Below are 14,487 nucleotides of genomic sequence, written 5' to 3' on the forward strand. Positions count from 1 at the left end.
CGGTCGAGAAAAAGTTTAGGAGGAAGGTAGGGGGCTTAAGAAGAAGTTTTGGGTTTCTTCTGGTTCAAGGAAGACCCCGAAGGAAAAGAATCCCTTTTAGACTACTTCCGTTGTCACTCAAACCTTTCCCACTGGGAGGCAGACCACTCCTGACAATCACTACACTTATTATCCATATCACAACGTTGCCCCCTACGAGCTGGATACAATTGGTTGGGACTGGTATCCACAGCGGACATAAATGTTCCGCAGAAGCGGCCCTTGGGACCAGGGCAGGTACGCATGACCGGCAGAGAAAGCACACACACACAAACTGGAAAGAAAAAGTAAAAAAGTAATTACAAATGGCAGTCCAAATTGGTGAGGAGGAAGAGCTATTACAACTGTTCTCCATCCGACCCAAAAGCAAAGTGAGTTCAGTCATAGGTGTGTGAGTGAGAGGGGTAGCTAATACCCCCCACCTCCCCCGCTAATTAGCGGTATGGGTGGTTAACCCTAGCTAAAAATCTAATGGCTTGTCTTTCAGCTTTGCCAAAAGTAATACCCCAATAAATGGCACTGGCTTGTATTCCAATAATGCAGCAAATCAATATATACTTAAAAAATCCCTCCACAAAATGTTTGGTTATTTATTAAAAATACACTAAATACAGAGCAAAGATATTTACAGCTTATGATTAAAAGTTGGTAAGATCTATAATCTCATAGTAACAGACAACAAATAGCTGAAACATTAAACTATGGAAGAATTCCAATGTCATACTCCAAGATACTTTTAAGACATGGACAACCCTTCTTATCCCCCAAAAGTAGAAAAATTAAAGTAACAGCCTGCTTCACTATTTTAGCACAGTACATCAATAAAGTTCATCACATATATTGTAATTATCTTTCATTTCTTATTATTCTAGCATCCCCCAGCACCATGTATCTCGCATATTTTTGATATATCCATTCTATCAATATCTTGAATGCATAAAAACCTAAAACATGTGAAAGTATTTCCAAATCAGATCAGAATAAGCATATTATAGAAGTAATGACTAGAAATAGAGTTCTCTTAATATTCATAAGTGATAAACAATGACTTGCCAAAAAGATGGCCTTAAAACCTTCTATAAGAAAAATCTAAGAAACAGTTCATTGTTTAGTTCTCTATCACTACTGTACACTATGATTACAACTAACAACAAAGCAAAAGGAAGTCACCCTTGAATACTGTATAAGTTTTCTGACACATTTAAGTCTGTACATCTACTAAGAGTCCACATACAGATATGCCACATCAATTTGAAGCAGATTTGTACAAATACAGAAGCTAACTAAAAAGGCAAAACTAGTTTAAGGGCATTTGCGCTTGTGTGTATTCAGGGTACTTCTTTGAGAAAATTCCTTGTTGCAAGACAAACACTTATAGGGTTTCTCTCCAGTGTGGGTCCTCATATGAATGTTTAAGTAACTCCTGTGTAGAAAGGCTCTTTTACAAATGGTGCATCTATGGTTCTTCTCTCCAGAATGACGCAACATGTGGAAATTCAAACTACACTTTTGTGTAAATTCTTTGGAGCACTCACTGCATTTAAAAGGCTTTTCATTAGTATGAATTCTCATATGAGCTGTCCGATATGTACTATATGCAAATGTTTTATTACATATGTCACATTTATACTGGCTATCACCTGTATGTCTCGAGATATGAATTCGCAAAGTACTTTTGCTGCTAAAACTTTTACCACAAATATTACAAAGAAATGGTCTCTCTCCTGTGTGCTTACGAGAATGCAAATTTAGAATATATTTATCTCGAAATGTCTTATTACAAGTAATACATTGAAATGGCCTTTCTCCTACATGCCTTTTCATGTGCTTGTTGAATCTGTCAAGACGGACAAATGTTTTTCCACATACATCACACAAATACCTCACCTCATCACTGTGAAGTAACATATGTCTTTTCATGATGTCAAGACTTGCAAAGTCTTTTTCACATATACTACATTTGGGCTTCCCAAGACCATGTACTGCCTGCTTGTGCTGCTTCAATGTAGAATCACTACAAAAATATTTCTTACAAATTTCACATGTTAAAGGAAAGCCCTGATTTTCTGATCCCCTGCTTATATTGAGTTCATCTATACATTCCTTTCCGCACGTGTTACAATCATGCACAGATTCAGCCAAGTGGATGCTTTTAATATGTTTCCTTAAACCATCCTTTTCTACAAAATTATCTGAACACAGAGGGCAAGCATAACATTTTTCTTGGGACCGGTTGGACAAATTTTCTTTATGTAAATTATCTGTTAAGTTTGTTTCAAAATTGCAATGAGAATTTTTATGATCGGAGAGGCTATAATTATTCTTAAACTCCTTTCCACAAAGTTCACAACTGAAAGGTGTTGAATGAGGATGAAATTTTACTAAATGTTTGTCCAGACTCTTTTTCCATTTGTAGCTCTTATCACAAAACAAACAAAAATATATTGCCCCATGAAACAATTTTGCATGATCCTCCATTGATTTTTCATAGGAGTCAACAACAGTAATATTTTTTCCACACAACTTGCATAGAAATAATTTTTCACCTACAGGCTCACTGTGAACATTTTGTACATCCTCAGCAACTGAGTGCTTCACATCTTCCTCTTCATCATGCATCTCATTTACTTCACAACTTCTCTGATCGTTGAAATAACTATTTAAAAAGTTGTTAGTAAGGGCTCCTTCACTGCGAATATTTGCATCATTTGAATATCCATAATCTTTTTCCTCTTCACATTGACTTGTAAAATCCACAGCATCATTTTCTGCTTCTAAAGTATTAGTACCACTATTCCCATCATAGATTCCTCTATTATGAGTACTTCCACTAGACATATTTGAATAGCTTGAATACCGGCCCTCCAAGCCAAATGCACTCATACCATATATATTACTAGCAGTACCCCCCATACCATACATATTACTTGCAGCAGCCCCCATGCCATATACATTAGTTGTACTTGCAATGCTATTGACAAACTGAGGATGACATCCACTTAAGCCATAAGCTGCTTTGGTAGCAGCTAAATCTGCATAAAGATCTCTCCTAAAGTTGAAAGAATCATTGTGAACATCTCTGCCATAAAGTCGATGGTCAATGTCGTTCATCTGGAAAATAGAATGTCCTTGGATACCTCCATGATGACTGAAATCATTGTGATTGTACAAAGAAGAAAAAACTTTTCCATTATTGGGATTACAAAAGTTGCCACTAAAATTTGCCATTATGCATTTGATTTTAGTTAAAATGAGATTAACAGGTAAATATCTTTATCAGAAATTATCACTTGTAAAAGTAAGGACAAGAATATTTTTCAAGTCCTCTCAGCACTCAAGCATGAAACAATGAATGTCGATTACATAACCATCTTTTTCAACTTTAATCAACCTGAAAATAATTGAAACTATTATCTCTTAACTAAATACCGTATACAACATGGCAATATTGCATTTTTGATTTAACAAGAAATTAATATTCTGAGAACAAAATACTCTGCGCCTGCCACGTTCCACACATTTGGAAATCCATACACAACTGAGTGACATATGCTTTCATACTATAGTTGTAATTAAGAGGAAAAATTCTTTGTACATGTAAAATTTCACAGCCTGTGCTGTGTAATCCATAGTGATTGCTTCCTCTTATTTAGCATCTTGAAGATTACTGTTGTAGAAACAATTGAACCTGGAAAGAAAAGAAAAATGTTATTTTGATAATAAAATAAATTTTTGAATATACTTACCCGGTGATTATATAGCTGCAACTCTGTTGCCCGACAGACAACTCTACGGTAAACAATCGCCAGCGATCGCTACACAGGTTGCGGGTGTGCCCAACAGCGCCATCTGTCGTCCAGATACCCAGTACTCAATGTAAACAAAGACTCAATTTTCTCCTCGTCCCACTGCGTCTCTATTGGGGAGGAAGGGAGGGTCCTTTAATTTATAATCACCGGGTAAGTATATTCAAAAATTTATTTTATTATCAAAATAACATTTTTCAATATTTAACTTAGCCGGTGATTATATAGCCGATTCACACCCAGGGGGGTGGGTAGAGACCAGCAATATATGTTTACACTTTTATGAGCTAAGAGTTTTTATTTCATTTTAGAAGTTATCAAAATAACAAAAACAAAATAAATAGGTACCTGGTAAGGAAGTCGACTTGAACAATTACTCTGCCTTTTAAGTACGTCTTCCTTACGGAGCCTCGCGATCCTCTTAGGATGCTGATCGACCCCTAGGATCTGAAGTATCAAGGGTTGCAACCCATACAACAGGACCTCCTCAAAACCCCTAATCTAGGCGCTCTCAAGAAATGACTTTGACCACCCGCCAAATCAACCAGGATGCGAAAGGCTTCTTAGCCTTCCGGACAACCCAAAAAACAACAATAAAAACATTTCAAGAGAAAGATTAAAAGGGTATGGAATTAGGGAATTGTAGTGGTTGAGCCCTCACCCACTACTGCACTCGCTGCTACGAATGGTCCCAGTGTGTAGCAGTTCTTGTAAAGAGACTGGACATCTTTCAAGTAAAATGACGCGAACACTGACTTGCTTCTCCAATAGGTTGCGTCCATTATACTTTGCAGAGATATATTTTGCTTAAAGGCCACGGAAGTTGTTACAGCTCTAACTTCGTGCGTCTTCACCTTAAGCAAAGTTCGGTCTTCCTCACTCAGATATGAATGAGCTTCTCGTATTAACAATCTGATAAAGTCTGACCAAGCATTCTTTGACAAAGGCAAGGATGGTTTCTTAACTGAACACCATAAAGCTTCAGATTGGCCTTGTAAAGGTTTAGTACGCTTTAAATAGAACTTAAGAGCTCTAACAGGGCATAAGACTCTTTCTAGTTCATTGCCTACGATCTCCGATAAGCTGGGGATATCGAAAGATTTAGGCCAAGGCCGAGAAGGCAGCTCATTTTTGGCTAGAAAACCAAGTTGTAGCGAACAAGTGGCTTTTTCTGACGAAAATCCTATGTTCTTGCTGAAGGCATGAATCTCACTGACTCTTTTAGCCGAGGCTAAGCATACCAGGAAAAGAGTCTTAAGAGTGAGATCTTTCAGGGAGGCTGATTGTAACGGCTCCAACCTGTCTGACATGAAGAATCTTAGTACCACGTCTAAATTCCATCCAGGGGTAGCCAAACGACGCTCCTTGGTGGTCTCAAAAGACTTAAGGAGGTCTTGCAGATCTTTATGTTTGGAAAGATCTAAGCCTCTATGCCGGAAGACCGATGCCAACATGCTTCTGTAGCCCTTGATAGTGGGAGCTGAAAGGGATCGTCCTTTTCTCAGGTATGAGAGAAAAACAGCTATTTGAGCTACAGAGGTACTGGTCGAGGATACAGAAACTGACTTGCACCAGTCTCGGAAGACTTCCCACTTCGATTGGTAGACTCTAATGGAAGAAGCTCTCCTTGCTCTAGCAATCGCACTGGCTGCTTCCTTCGAAAAGCCTCTAGCTCTCGAGAGTCTTTCGATAGTCTGAAGGCAGTCAGACGAAGAGCGTGGAGGCTTTGGAGTACCTTCTTTACGTGTGGCTGACGTAGAAGGTCTACCCTTAGAGGAAGACTACTGGGAACGTCTACTAACCATCGAAGTATCTCGGTGAACCATTCTCTCGCGGGCCAGAGGGAAGCAACTAACATCAACCTCGTCCCTTCGTGAGAGGCGAACTTCTGCAGTACCTTGTTGACAATCTTGAACGGTGGGAATGCGTAGAGATCCAGATGTGACCAATCTAGGAGGAAAGCATCTATATGTATTGCTGCTGGGTCCGGGACTGGAGAGCAATAGATTGGAAGCCTCTTGGTCAGCGAGGTTGCAAAGAGATCTATGGATGGTTTTACCCCAAGTGGCCCAAAGTCTCTTGCACACATCCTTGTGGAGGGTCCATTCGGTTGGAATTACTTGCCCTTTCCGACTGAGACAATCTGCTATGACGTTCAAGTCGCCTTGGATGAACCTCGTTACTAGGGAGATGTCTTGACCTTTTGACCAGATGAGCAGGTCCCTTGCGATCTCGTACAACGTCAGTGAGTGGGTACCTCCTTGCTTGGAGATGTACGCCAAGGCCGTGGTGATGTCCGAGTTAACTTCCACCACTTTGCCTCGAAGGAGAGACTTGAAGCTTTTCAAGGCCAGATGTACTGCCAACAGCTCCTTGCAGTTGATATGCATGCTCCTCTGACTCAAGTTCCACAGTCCTGAGCATTCCCGACCGTCTAGTGTCGCGCCCCAGCCCACGTCCGATGCGTCCGAGAAGAGAACGTGGTTGGGAGTCTGAACAGCCAGGGGAAGACCCTCTCTTAGGTTGATATTGTCCTTCCACCAAGTCAGACAAGACTTTATCTTTTCGGAAACCGGGATCGAGACCGCTTCTAGCGTCTTGTCCTTTTTCCAGTGAAAAGCTAGATGGTATTGAAGAGGACGGAGGTGTAGTCTTCCTAGTGACACAAATTGTTCCACGGATGACAGCGTCCCTACCAGACTCATCCACAGCCTGACTGAGCAGCGTTCCTTCTTCAGCATCTTCTGGATGGATAGCAGGGCTTGATCTATTCTGGGGGCTGATCGTCTTGTTGTTCAGCAACGTCCTCATCAGAGGGTTCCTCATCCGAAAACTGATGAGGAAACGGCAACGGAGATGGCAACGTCTGGCTCGCTGAGTCCGGTCGCACTGGTGAATGCGTGACGGAGCCGGACGCAACATCATGGAACTGCTGCACAGTCTGTGAACTGTCAACAACCATGGGTGCGTGAGGAAGCACAGCGTCAACCCGAGACTGTCTAGACCGTCTGGGTTGTGCAGTCAACACCCTACCGGGTTGCTGAGGTTGACGCACTGCGTCAAAACAAGTCACCTCTGCTGGTTGTTGAACGTCCTCAACGTCAACAACCACCTCCGAGCGTCGCTTAACGTCAACGTGCGGCTGGCAACCCACACTGGGTCGCATCGGTGGAGGAACCACCTCAACTGGCAGACGCGAGTAGGTTACCTCAGCGTCAACAGGGCGCACAACCGACCGGTTGGAAGGTTGTTGGCCAGAAGGTTCGGTAGCAACCTTCTCCGCATTAAAGTCCTCTATCAAGGACGCAAGCTTGGACTGCATGTCTTGCAGCAAAGCCCATTTAGGGTCTACGGGAGCAGGTGTGGCAACAGACGGGGTTAGCGACTGAGGCGGTACCGCTTACCATCCCTGAAAGCCTTGTTATGCATGACATAATTGTACAGCAAAACTTCAAAGGCTCGAAAACAGCTGTGAAGTTGACCTGTAAACAACTTGGAGCGTCTCCTGGCCAGGCGCCAGGGAGAGTCTACGAGAATTGAGAAGTCTATCTGGGCAGAGGCATGAACTCCCAAGCCGAGAACTTCTCTCGTGTCATATCAGACTCTCGCTCTATAAACCAGTTTAAAAGAAGGGAAAGCAAAGGCTGTATCCCCCAAACTCCTCCTGGTGAAAAACCAGTCGCCTAGCCAACGTAAAGCTCTCTAGGAGAGCGAGAGAGCACTAGCTTAAAAACAACGGCTTCGAAGTAGCTAGGCCTAGTGTAAGCTCTGACGTTTAGGCGAACGAGGAGCAGCAGTCACAAAAAGATCCGGACAAAGATCCTTAAAAAAATCATCATGATTTAATCAAAGTCCATAGGAGGCTAAGCAGCTTTAGGCTCCTCTCCATCTGACAGAGTCCTCAAGGGAATATCTGTAGGAGGGGGAACAGCAACTTCCTCATCTACAGGAACCTTGTCCGATAAAAGCTGAGTCTCAAGCAAGGGAGAGACCTACCGTGGTGGCAATGCTTTACAAGCAGAGTCCACACTCACTGGTGCATTAGTAGCGGACCAGAACGCAACGTCATGTAACTGCTTGACAGTCTGTGAACTGTCAACAACTGAACTGTCAACCACAACAGGTGCGTGAGGACGCACAGCGTCCACTCGAGACTGCTTTGACTGCCTAGACTGAGCAGTCAAAACAACTCTAGAATGCGGAGGTTGACGCACAGCGTCAAAACAAGTCAACTCCGATTGTTAGTGAACGTCTTGAACGTCAACAGGAGCATCAGCAAGTGGCCTAACGTCCAAATGCGGCTGAAAAACCACACGAGACCGCATCGAGTGTGGTTCTAAACAACCTGACTGACGTGACTAAGCTACGCCAACGTCAACAGTAAGCACAAAGGAACGTTAGGTTGGCTGAAAGCCAGGATATCGATGAGATAAACGGCTAGACTCAACGGACTAATCGGCAGAATAGTCTTCCATAAGGGAGGCAAGCATATACTGCATGTCTTGCCATACAACCCATTAAGGATCAACGGAAATGGTTGTGGTAAGAGACGAGGGTAACGTCTGTGACCGCAACACTTTGCCAACAAAAAAAGACTCTCGGAGTCTGTGTTACGCTTTTGTTAGGCGGCGAGCAGTTATCCGATGACTGCATAGGGTCAGAGCTGTCCTAATGGTTGTAACCAGGACGCTGGACCTGTCCTGAAAGGACTGACTTTCGCTTAAGGGCTTCGAAACCTTGTGACAGGTTTCTTATGCGAAAAGCCTTCGGATGACGAGGAGAAACAACGTCTCTCTCGTCTTATGGTAGGGGAGATCTTGGTAAGATACACCCGATACCATAGAGGGAAAACGTCTGTTCGTTGATCAAGGCCTCTCGAACCCATAAGTCGTTTGACATTACTTCTCCCCTGGGCTTGGGAGCATGCAAGAGGTCCCGGACTAGGTGAACGACAGGCACGAACAGACGAACCCTCGGACGCAACACTGTAACACTTTGCGCATATCACTTTATCACTTCGATTTTCTGTTTTGCACTTATTTCACTGAAATTGAAACTTTTACTGATTTCTACCTGAAACACGCAATTCTACCCTTCATTAACCCTTTTACCCCCAAAGGACGTACTGGTACGTTTCACAAAACTCATCCCTTTACCCCCATGGACGTACCGGTACGTCCTTGCAAAAAAATGCTATAAAAATTTTTTTTTTCATATTTTTGATAATTTTTTGAGAAAATTCAGGCATTTTCCAAGAGAATGAGACCAACCCGACCTCTCTATGACAAAAATTAAGGCTGTTAGAGCAATTTAAAGAAAATATACTGCAAAATGTGCTGGGGAAAAAATTACCCCTTGGGGGTTAAGGGTGGGAAATTTCCAAAGAGCCTGGGGGTAAAAGGGTTAAAAGGTAGTAATTGCGAAATCAGTCGTATAATGCAAGCTCATTAATACCAGCAAAAAACAGAAAACATATTTTAAGATAAAAAAATCAGTGGCTGGGAAAGAGACTAAACACTAGTTCATATAACTACGTTTTCAATCTCTCACCGCACATAGCCTGGGGACGAGAATAAAAAACTAAAAACGTTTTATCCTTCCTCCCCGTACAGCGACTAGGGACGAGAGTAACTCGAGAACAACGTTACCCGCTTGAACGGAACGTTTTCTTTCCTCTCTCTCCCTCCGTCTCTATCTCTCTCTCTCTTTCTCTCTTGATTTTGCACCTAAGAGAAGAGCCCAATTAAATTTCGTCAAAAAAACATGTTATTTGACTAAAGGAAAAAACTGAAAGGTTTTTCAAATAAAAAGTTCCTTTAAAATAGAATTTAAAACATTTAAGCTAAGAAAGAATGAACAAAACGTCAGAATCGATTTACTCTTACTGCAAAGTGAAACCGTGATACACTCTCTCTCTATCGTAACGATAGAGCGCATGTTGAACGTCCTGAACGTCAACAACTGCGTAGCATAAAAAAACTAAACGTTATTTCATCTTTGAAAACAGTACGAAGACTATCAAAGACATTCTTTCATAAAATATTACATTTAAAAATTTTAAATCCTTAGCTCTTTTAAAAGCTAATTACGATATAAAGGGCTCAACGTTGATCAACTTCGGTTTCCAAGTTAGGACCGCCTACTCTCTGGAAAGGTCTATATAAACAAAACATTAAAATTATTTTTATATGTTTATAATAAATGGAAAGTTAATCGAAGAGGCCTAATAAAGGCGGAGAGATATAAAATATATAGAGGAAAATCTATAACGTGATAAGATAATTACTAAACACACTTCCGTCTAAGGGAAGGGTCGGCCATTTAAAAGTGAAAGAAAGTCCATACTCTCTTTGTCACCATAATTAAATCTATCCAAAACGAGTTCAAGATTTAAGATGAAGATAAAACACCTGCATAGCGAAAGCTCAAAACTAGAATAAAGTACTTCACCAATTAGTTGTGAAAAAACTCCAGTTTAGCAACAGCGAGTAAGTACGTCTTGTCGATAGCTCGACAGAGAGAAAATTGAGTCTTTGTTTACATTGAGTACTGGGTATCTGGACGACAGATGGCGCTGTTGGGCACACCCGCAACCTGTGTAGCGATCGCTGGCGAGTTTTTACCGTAGAGTTGTCTGTCGAGCAACAGAGTTGCAGCTATATAATCACCGGCTAAGTTAAATATTGAAAAATTACAAACAGATTTGCAAGAATCTAACTTGGTCTAAAATAAAGAACAAATTTATTCCTCTTGGATAGAATATTTCAGAATCTTCTGGATTTTCAAAGAGAAAGAATCACAGTTCTTCATTTAATGAGAAGGAAAAGGTATATTGTTGAGCAAAAAACAAAGTTCTATAAATTTCAAAGGTAAATTCACATGGATGTCCCTTTTCACATATCTCCCATATGATAAAAGTAAGTACTGTATATATATATATATATATATATATATATATATATATATATATATATATATATATGTATATATATATATATATATATATATATATATATATATATATATATATATATATTTGTTCTTCCTATCAAACAATGTCTCTAGAAACATATATCACACTAAAAAGCAATCCTATCAAATTAATTCAGTAAACAAAATAATTTATGCATAGGGGGTTTTTTCAAAAACATGTCAGACAACTGTGATTTTTTAGATGAAATTACACATTATCCTTTACCCACACATGTTACGACAACTATGTAACAAAACCCACACTATACTCAAAGATAAAGAAGGTACACCAAAGACTGGAAAAATAACATAGAATAGAAATGCTTGAGGTAAAGTAAAAATTTGATGGACAAATAAGATTATGAATGAAAATAATAATGACCTCAAAATATTTTCATAAAAAGCTTCAAGTTACTCAATTTCTTTTGTACAAAGAAAATACCTTCACTACAATTTATACAGTCCAATTATTGTAATCAATGTATCCTAGCATGGAAACACAGTAAATATATAATTTTTGTAAACTTGAACATGTTTTCCAAAGTTACTATAAAGCTTTTATTTGAAAACTGTGCATAAAATTTTTGTATACTTTAGAGTATTCTATGGTACTCTCTTAACAATATAAAGAGATAAAACTAATATCCTAAAATGAAAGATATCATCTTGATCTGAAACATGTTTTGTCTAATCAATCATAATAAAACTTATCATTAAGTGAATAAAGACTTGATTCCTTCACGACCACATAGTATATCAATAGAAGGTGGAAAAATAATTCTATTGAAGATGTCACTCAGGAAAACTACAAATACACAAAGTATAAGAATTCAATTATATTTAATTTCTCACAGAGGCTATCAGACATCAATTATACCAACAAATAATGTCAATAAAGGGATTTTGACGAAGGAAAAATCTATTTCTGGGGAGAGACCTGTGACGCCCGGTGAAAAACTCCTTCTTTGTACTTTTTCTGATATAAATCTTCCAAATATACCAGAGAAAATTAAAAGCATGGAATGCAGAGGTTACAACCCTCGCGCGAGCACTTCGTGAGTGTCCTGTATACATTAGGGGCGTGTGAAAACCACTATTCACAGGCTGTCTTCCATTTAGATAACTCCTCCATCAAAGGGAAGGGCCGTAACAAAGACCTCAGAAACCACACTTGGGCCACGCCACGTCACCCACACGAACGCCTTCTAGGTCATCCTTCTGCAAGAACATATGGCTTGGCAAGGAAAGGGTGGGTCCGTACAAAAATAACCGGGAAGGGTTTCACCGGGCGTCACAGGTCTCTCCCCAGAAATAGATTTTTCCTTCGTCAAAATCCCTTTTCTGGGTCGACCTGTGACGGCCGGTGAAAATGTACCAGAGAATGCCTTCCAAGCCCAATAAAGTAATAACATAATGAGGAGAATACAATCACCATGTACGACAATAATATGATATAATAATGTAAGTAATCGTCCAATTACCAACTAGCCAAATGACATAGGGAACGTAAGGCTAAATAATTATGACGACAAGGAACCAACTGAGTGTCGAATCGCAAAAGGCATCAAACCTTACATGTCTAAGCATATCTAAACATTAAAGGAACGGTAACTACAATAACAGTTAAACCATTGGAATTAAACATGGCAAATATCATAGGGCTAACGAACTACCCAGGAGAGTGGTGACGTGGTGTGAGTGGCGGGTAGGAGGGAGAAGAGAAGAGATGGAAGAAAGGAAGAAGAAGAGATTAATGGGGAGGGATAAGGCTCCCCGCTGCCATCGTCGGGTATTTAAGGGCCTGTAAGATCTTTAGATAGTGGCGTTTGACAACCATAGGGGATTTCCAACCCGTATATTTTTTAAAATCATCAAAGTCCCTGTTCTGGAAGTCATTGTTGGAGGTATTTACTGTCCGTATATCATGAGCCTGGGGAAATGATTGTTTAATGAAGTAGAGGATTTGTTGCCCGATACCGTGTATGGAAATAGTACCTCCTTGTTCCCTGATAACCAAGGGGCCAGACGAGAGGGTGGCAGTTCTAGCTAAAAAGGCCTTGAGAGTAGTGACTGTACACGGAGAAAAGATCCTGGGGAAGAAGAATAATCTTCCGAGGGGAGCACCTATTTTGCGGATCCTCATTTTTTTTTTTTTTTAGCTAGGAAAGCTTTGTCTGGAAAAGGAGAACTTTGGCTGAAGGGAGGAAATATGATATTTTAATTATAAAATAAATTTTTGAATATACTTACCCGGTGAATATATAATAGCTGCAACTCTGCGGCTCGACAGAAAACACACTCAAAAAACTCGCGAGCGATCGCTATGAAAGTTGCGGGTGTGCCCACCAGCGCCAACTGTCGGCCAGATACCACTCTTGCATGTAAACAAAACCTTCAATTCTTCTCGTCCCACTGCGTCTCTATTGGGGAGGAAGGGAGGGTCATTTAATTTATATATTCACCGGGTAAGTATATTCAAAAATTTATTTTATAATTAAAATATCATTTTTAAATATTTAACTTAGCCGGTGAATATATAATAGCTGATTCACACCCAAGGCGGTGGGTAGAGACCAGAGTTAATTAAGTTTACAGCGTATAAGCTAAGAGTTTTTTCATTTTGACAGTTATCAATATAACAAAACCAAAATATATAGGTACCTGGTAAGGAAGTTGACTTAGACGATTACTCTGCCTTGTAAGTCTGTCTTCCTCATGGAGCCCAGCGATCCTCTTAGGATGCTGAAAGACTCCCAGGAGCTGAAGTATCAAGGGTTGCAACCCATACAACAGGACCTCATCAAACCCCTAATCTGGGCGCTCTCAAGAAATGACTTTGACCACCCGCCAAATCAACCAGGATGCGAAAGGCTTCTTAGCCTTCCGAACAACCCATAAAACAATATTAAAAACATTTCAAGAGACAGATTAAAAGGATATTGGAATTAGGGAAGTGTAGTGGTAGAACCCTCACCCACTACTGCACTCGCTGCAACGAATGGACCCAGTGTGTAGCAGTCCTCGTAAAGAGTCTGGACATCTTTTAAGTAAAATGACGCGAACACTGACTTGCTTTTCCAAAAAGTCGCGTCCATAATACTTTGCAGAGATTTATTTTGCTTGAAGGCCACGGAGGTTGCTATATCTCTAACTTCGTGCGTCTTAACCTTAAGCAAACATCGGTCTTTCTCATTCAAGTGAGAATGAGCTTCTCGTATTAAAAAAATCTGATAAAATATGACAAAGCATTCTTTGACATAGGCAATGAAGGTTTCTTAACTGAGCACCATAATGCCTCAGATTTCCCTCGTAATGACTTAGTACGAGCTAAATCGAACTTAAGAGCTCTAACAGGACATAATACTCTTTCCAGTTCGTTGCCTACGATCTCTGATAAGCAAGGAATATCAAAAGATTTAGGCCAAGGACGAGAAGGCAGTTCATTTTTGGCCAGGAAACCAAGTTGAAGTGAACAAGTGGCTTTTTTCTGTAGAAAAGCCGATGTTCTTACTGAAGGCATGAAGTTCATTGACCCTTTTAGCCGAAGCCAAGCACACTAGGAAAAGTGTCTTGAGGGTGAGATCCTTCAGGGAGGCTGAATGTAATGGCTCAAACCTGTCTGACATGAGGAACCTTAGGACCACGTCTAAGTTCCATCCAGGAGTTGCCA

At 40.5% G+C, this 14,487-nt stretch overlaps 1 protein-coding gene across 2 annotated transcripts in view; it reads right to left on the reverse strand.

Moving 5' to 3' along the window:
- Positions 1-506: 506 nt before the first annotated feature.
- LOC137642608 (oocyte zinc finger protein XlCOF6-like) overlaps positions 507-14,487 on the reverse strand; it is a 140,349-nt gene continuing 126,368 nt past the window's right edge. For both annotated transcript variants that reach the window (XM_068375311.1, XM_068375310.1), the window contains one exon: positions 507-3,727. In XM_068375311.1, the coding sequence (XP_068231412.1) occupies positions 1,342-3,267 (1,926 nt within the window). In that variant the 5' untranslated portion in view covers positions 3,268-3,727 and the 3' untranslated portion in view covers positions 507-1,341. The remainder of the gene's footprint in view (positions 3,728-14,487) is intronic.

This window comes from Palaemon carinicauda, chromosome 6, assembly GCF_036898095.1.
Source record: "Palaemon carinicauda isolate YSFRI2023 chromosome 6, ASM3689809v2, whole genome shotgun sequence".
NCBI classification, from domain to species: domain Eukaryota; kingdom Metazoa; phylum Arthropoda; class Malacostraca; order Decapoda; family Palaemonidae; genus Palaemon; species Palaemon carinicauda.